Source organism: Trachymyrmex septentrionalis, unplaced genomic scaffold, assembly GCF_001594115.1.
Source record: "Trachymyrmex septentrionalis isolate Tsep2-gDNA-1 unplaced genomic scaffold, Tsep1.0 scaffold194, whole genome shotgun sequence".
Taxonomy (NCBI): domain Eukaryota; kingdom Metazoa; phylum Arthropoda; class Insecta; order Hymenoptera; family Formicidae; genus Trachymyrmex; species Trachymyrmex septentrionalis.
This window is the reverse complement of record NW_017305114.1, coordinates 125567-131048: the sequence shown is the minus strand read 5'-3', so window position 1 is coordinate 131048 and position 5482 is coordinate 125567. Positions and strand designations below refer to the sequence as shown.

At 28.6% G+C, this 5482-nt stretch overlaps 1 protein-coding gene across 1 annotated transcript in view; it reads right to left on the bottom strand.

Annotated features, from left to right (window-relative positions):
* The window catches only part of LOC108747130 (WD repeat-containing protein 61), a 6435-nt gene extending 2624 nt beyond the window's left edge, over window positions 1-3811 (bottom strand). The window contains exons 1-6 of the mRNA XM_018484402.1: window positions 3681-3811; window positions 2522-2628; window positions 2283-2452; window positions 1975-2213; window positions 1689-1782; window positions 1531-1624 (exon numbers count right to left, since the gene is read on the bottom strand). Of these exons, the coding sequence (XP_018339904.1) occupies window positions 1531-1624; window positions 1689-1782; window positions 1975-2213; window positions 2283-2452; window positions 2522-2628; window positions 3681-3683 (707 nt within the window). The 5' untranslated portion in view covers window positions 3684-3811. The remainder of the gene's footprint in view (window positions 1-1530; window positions 1625-1688; window positions 1783-1974; window positions 2214-2282; window positions 2453-2521; window positions 2629-3680) is intronic.
* Window positions 3812-5482: the final 1671 nt, after the last annotated feature.

Genomic DNA, 5482 nt, shown 5'->3' with positions numbered 1-5482 from the left:
AAGTAACTTGTAATTTGTATCACCGTTATCATTTTCGTTACTTTTTTTTCGGTCACGATCGTTACTTTTTTCTATAACGGTAACGCTAATGTTATTGTATTTTCACAGAAACGAATTTACCCGTTATTTTTACTCTACTCTCTTATTATACATTTCTTTAATCCCTTATTACTTTATAACTATTCAATAGATCGTATTATTTTTAATTAGGTAGACATATTTTAATAATACAAATTTAAATATCGGAAAATATTTTGCACTTTGCACCTTAAGCTGCATTCTAATAATTGTCAATACTGAAAATTTATAGTATACATACATATATATGTAACATGGACTACAAATTTTTAGTATTTATAGTGAATATTGGAATGCATTCTTAATTAACGACATAGATATAAGATTTAAAAATAATGTTTAATAAAAATTTTTATAAAATGTTCGTAAATTTACAATCTAATTTCCTAAAGATGAGCATTATATAAAATAAAAATATTAATGTAAAGAAATCATTCAATTCATGTTCTAATGAATAAATCTATGAAGTGAAATGCTTTTTAGAGCCAACACAAGTTGTTGAAGTATGTATAAATATTCTCTTTATTAAAATAGACAAATTAAGCATGTTTAAATCTTGTTTTGTATCCTCTTCAATAAACAAAGAATATTCTATTTTAAAAATATTACATCCGTGGATTAAATGACAAAATTAATAAATTAGTCAGATACATTTGTGTAAAACGAATTAAAATGGTCATATGTTGGAGTAAGCTGGTCAAGAATGATTATTAAGTCCACAAACTGTTAACTTAACATATTACATTATACTTAATTCATTGAACTCCAAATTAATTAAAGAGAAGAGCGGTGCATTTACACATAGTTAAATTCCACACACCATTTACATCCCTGTTCCTAATAATTTTTCACTGCTTCGCCAACGAGATTATATTATATTAAATTAGCCAATTATAATGAATAATTGATATACATCCGAGAAAGAATTGATCGAAATAAAAAATGTGTTGTCGCAACTGTTCATCAAACTGTCCAGTTTAATGAAAACTGATAAATATTGACAAATACTAACAGTTCGATTATTGTAAATATATAATGTCTTTAATAAAAATGTGTTTAATAAAAAATATTTACACGTTAACTTATGCTAGTTCTGAAAGACAATCAATTTTATTAATATAAAAAATTATATAAGATTTATTAGATATAAATTTAATATAATGAAAAGCTTACTATGTAGAGACTAGCTTAGAATTTTAAGTTTTAATATTGATTGTTACAATTAATATTGATTATTAAATAATGTAATTTTTAAATTTAATATCTTACTTTAATATTACAAAAGGAGTAACAAATTATTACTTTATAAAATTAGTACCAAATAAAATTAATAAGAAGTTACTATGTTACCGTCACTTTTTACAAAAAACAATGATAATAATAATATGTTATTTTTATGAAGTAATGTTATTAATCCTGTATATTTATAAACTTTATATAAAATTTACTCACACATCATATAGTTTCATATGTCCATCGTCAGATGCTGTAAGAAGCAACTGAGAGTCGGGTGAGAAACATAAAGATCTGATAGGCATCGCATGACCTAAATAATATAAAATTTAAAAATAGAACATTTTATGTCAATGTTATAATATATTTGGATCTACCTTCCAGGGTACGTAAAACTTTTCCATAGGCAACATCGAAGATATTAATAATACCATCTATTGCACCACTTGCAATATATTTACCATCAGGACTCTGTGAAAAACAATCGCTTATATACAAGTTACATGTATCATAGGGTGAATTCAAGACAGCAAAGCGGCTTACAGAGTAATTATACACGATTGATTGGATCTATAAATAACAATTATGTTCATTTGCTCGACAAGCAAGCTAGCCGCTTTGTTAACTTGAATGCACCCATAGATTTTTATGCAATGTACTTACATATGCTACACTTAATGTAAATTTTCCACCTCTCGTATCTAAAGTCTGTTCTTGTTTACCATTATCAGTTCCATATAGATGTATCTTACCAGCATGACTACCAGATACAATGAATTTATCATCTGGAGAAAAGACTAAAGTCCAAATGTCTACTGGACCAACTTCAATGCTCAATAACTTATCACCAGAATATAAGTCCCATAATTTCAGACTCGAATCAAGTGAACTTGAGGCACATTCTGTAAATTAATGATAAAACATAACTAAGCTATTTAATACATTTTAAGCCAATATTTCTATTTGTTTACTTGATCCATCTGAGCTAATAGCTATGGATACAACTCCCAAAGAATATCCAGTTAACTTATGTTTTAACTTCAAAACACCCTCCTTCAGTTCCCATACTTTCACAGAATCATCCACAGAAGCTGTTATAAGATATTCTGCTGTCTCATCTTCATTAGACTGTACAGAATCACTGTAAAATATAACCCTGTATTATATCATTAAAATAATTTTATTTATTGTAACTTAACTGTTTAATTACCGTGAATCTTCATTATCCAGATGTTCTTTCTTCCTTTTTGGACAACCCCATCCACAAGTCCATATACTATCCTCATGAGCATTTTCTGTTTTATGAGTTAAAGCATACTAAAAAAAAAAGGTAATTGTTTTAAGATGTTAAAATTGTTTCAAACAAAGATGTTCTCTCTCTTCGTCATTACACACCTCGCACAACTTTGCTTGATATCATAGAACTTAGAAATTTTGTGATATATAGGAATCGTTACTAGACCAAATACATGAGGATTAACTTGATGAATTAATCGATTGACATTAGCTCAACTCTTGCTAAAAAATCTGTCATTGTATGACCTGCATTCATTTTTAATTAATTGTAACACGTTCACTCAAATTTGTGTTGACCTTATTATTTTACATATTTTACATACTGAAGAAAGTTCCCACATCTTGGCCGAAACGTTTATGTCTATTATTAGTTTTTGATTGAATTTTAAATATATAACTTTTGCTAACGATATCCTGCGTGTGGCTTTTTTGCTTTTTTATTTATATATCGTATAATTTAAGCCACGTTTAGTAAATTTAATTTAAAGAGGTAACTATTTAGAATAGCTACCTCATCTCCGATTTTAATGAAATTAGGATCATTTGACACGTTTTCAATAAAAACAAAAGAATCTGAAAGAAAAACACGTCGGTTGACCTCGTGAATCGAGTTATTAAGCGTTGAAGTTGAAAATTTTAAAGGTTAAGATATCTGTCATTCTGATTCAATATAGCGCTATGTATACGTTTGGCTTTAATTACACAAATTCACTGCTTCAAAAACACATAAATTCTTTGCATTAGCAGTGAACTTGTGTTTATGAAGCAATAAATTTGTGTTTGTGAAGCATAGAATTTGTTTTTAAAATAGTGAATTTGTGTAATTAATGCAGAACGTATACATAGCGCTATATTGAGTCGGGATGACAGATATTTTAACCTCTAAAGTCTCTCTTTTACGTTAAATAACTCGATTAATGAGGCCAACCGCTTTTCTGCCAGATGCTTTTGAGTGAAAACGCGTCGAATGAGCCTAATTTCATTAAAATCGGAGGTGAAGAGTTATTCTAAATAATTACCAAAAAAGAAAAAAAGATAGATACTCAATAAACAAAAGTGACATTTATTCTTACCATTTTAATATTTAGAAATCAATTTTGCGGATGGTAAATGTTAAGAATACCCCGGTCACCAATAATTGTGATAAAAATATACTTAATCTATGCGTTTTCTTACAAAGATGAAGATTTAACAACAAAAAAGTCTCGAGCTGTTTCGTAAAGTGAGACATTAAAGTCTGTTCTTTATTCCTGTAGCTGCACTGTCTGAACTCATGAGGTGCGTTCGTTTGTGCAGTTAAGGTGCCAATTCAAGAGACGCTGAAAAGCAGCGAGCATTGTGAGGGTATCAATCATGAAACTTTATCCCTAAGATGGAAAGTGAAAATTTTTACCATCGAAATTAATAGAGAAATCGTTCACTTTTCACTTTCCATCCTAGGGATAAAGTTTCATGATTGATACCCTGCTTTGAAATAGTGGACGATGCCTTAAGGGTGCGATTACATACAGCGCGGTACGCGGTACAGTAACTAATAGTAACTAATAGTAACTAACTAGGCAACTAGAGAACCACGTACTGCCTATTTCTTTTGCTGATATTACATGGAGCGCGATTTGCGCACGATTTGTGGCACGGGCTAGTAACAAACTCACATTATTGTACACTGTTATACACTTTTTAATGGAATTAATTGATTTAAACGCAATTATTAAGTAAATTTGTTAAAAAATAAAAGTATTGAAGTTAATGGAAAAATTTTCCACTTTTCACTTTTTATCCTAGGAAAAAATTTTCATGATTAATACTTTGGAGATGATAAATCAATATTTGGTTCATGTAATCATGCTACATGTAACATGATTATATGAACCAAATATTGATTTATCATCTCCAATCTTGAAAAGTGGACGATATACTGAAAGAAAAATGGATGTTGCTATGTTATAGTTTACTATCCACTTTGCTATGATAGTTTGCTATCCACTTTGTCAGAGGGCAGTAGTGCGCGGCAGCATATGGCGTTGCCATTGGTATGCGATTAGTCAATTCTCTCTCTGTCCTAGATCTTGAATCGAAGACATTATTAATTTAACATCATGGATATTGGGCTTCTTTAACTGACAATTTTTTAATTACTTCAAAAAGTGTGCATTATAAAAGTCAATTTATTTCCATATGTGACATATAATATTATATAATGACATATATAAATATTTAGACTTATTAGTACAGTTTATTCTTAAAAAAATTGTTTTTTTTTTATTTCTTTTATTTTATATTTGTAATTTAAAATTAATTTGAGTTGTTTTGTCAATGATATAATGAATAATATGAATATATAAAATATATATTATCTAATCACACATATTAATAAAGTAATCCAAATATAATAAATAGAAAACTTTAAATGATATGGCGAAAAGTATTTGAAGAATTTGAAGATAGATTCTATGCACAGAGAACACGTACGCACAAAGAGATAAATTCACATGTTTTTAATACTTCAGTTTATTTCTTTGTGAAAGAAATAAATATGTTTATATAGGAATAGCAAAAACATAAAAAATGTACATATAAATGAAAATACAGATGCAATTCAATTATGGAAAAGTTAATAATAGAAAATTACAAGAAGAGATTTACAAAACGTATATTTACATCTTTTAATATATTGTTGACAACGTCCGGCGGACTCACACGACTTTTTTCTTTCGTAGAGATCTGGAATTCGTCGAAACACTAAAATTTTATCTTCTTTCCTTTTTTTGTCTCTATCTTAAAAACTAAAACAAGGAATCCGATATCTCCTCGTGAATGTCGCTCCGAGATAAAAATCAATAATAAATACGTATGGAAAGCGTAAGACCGGCGC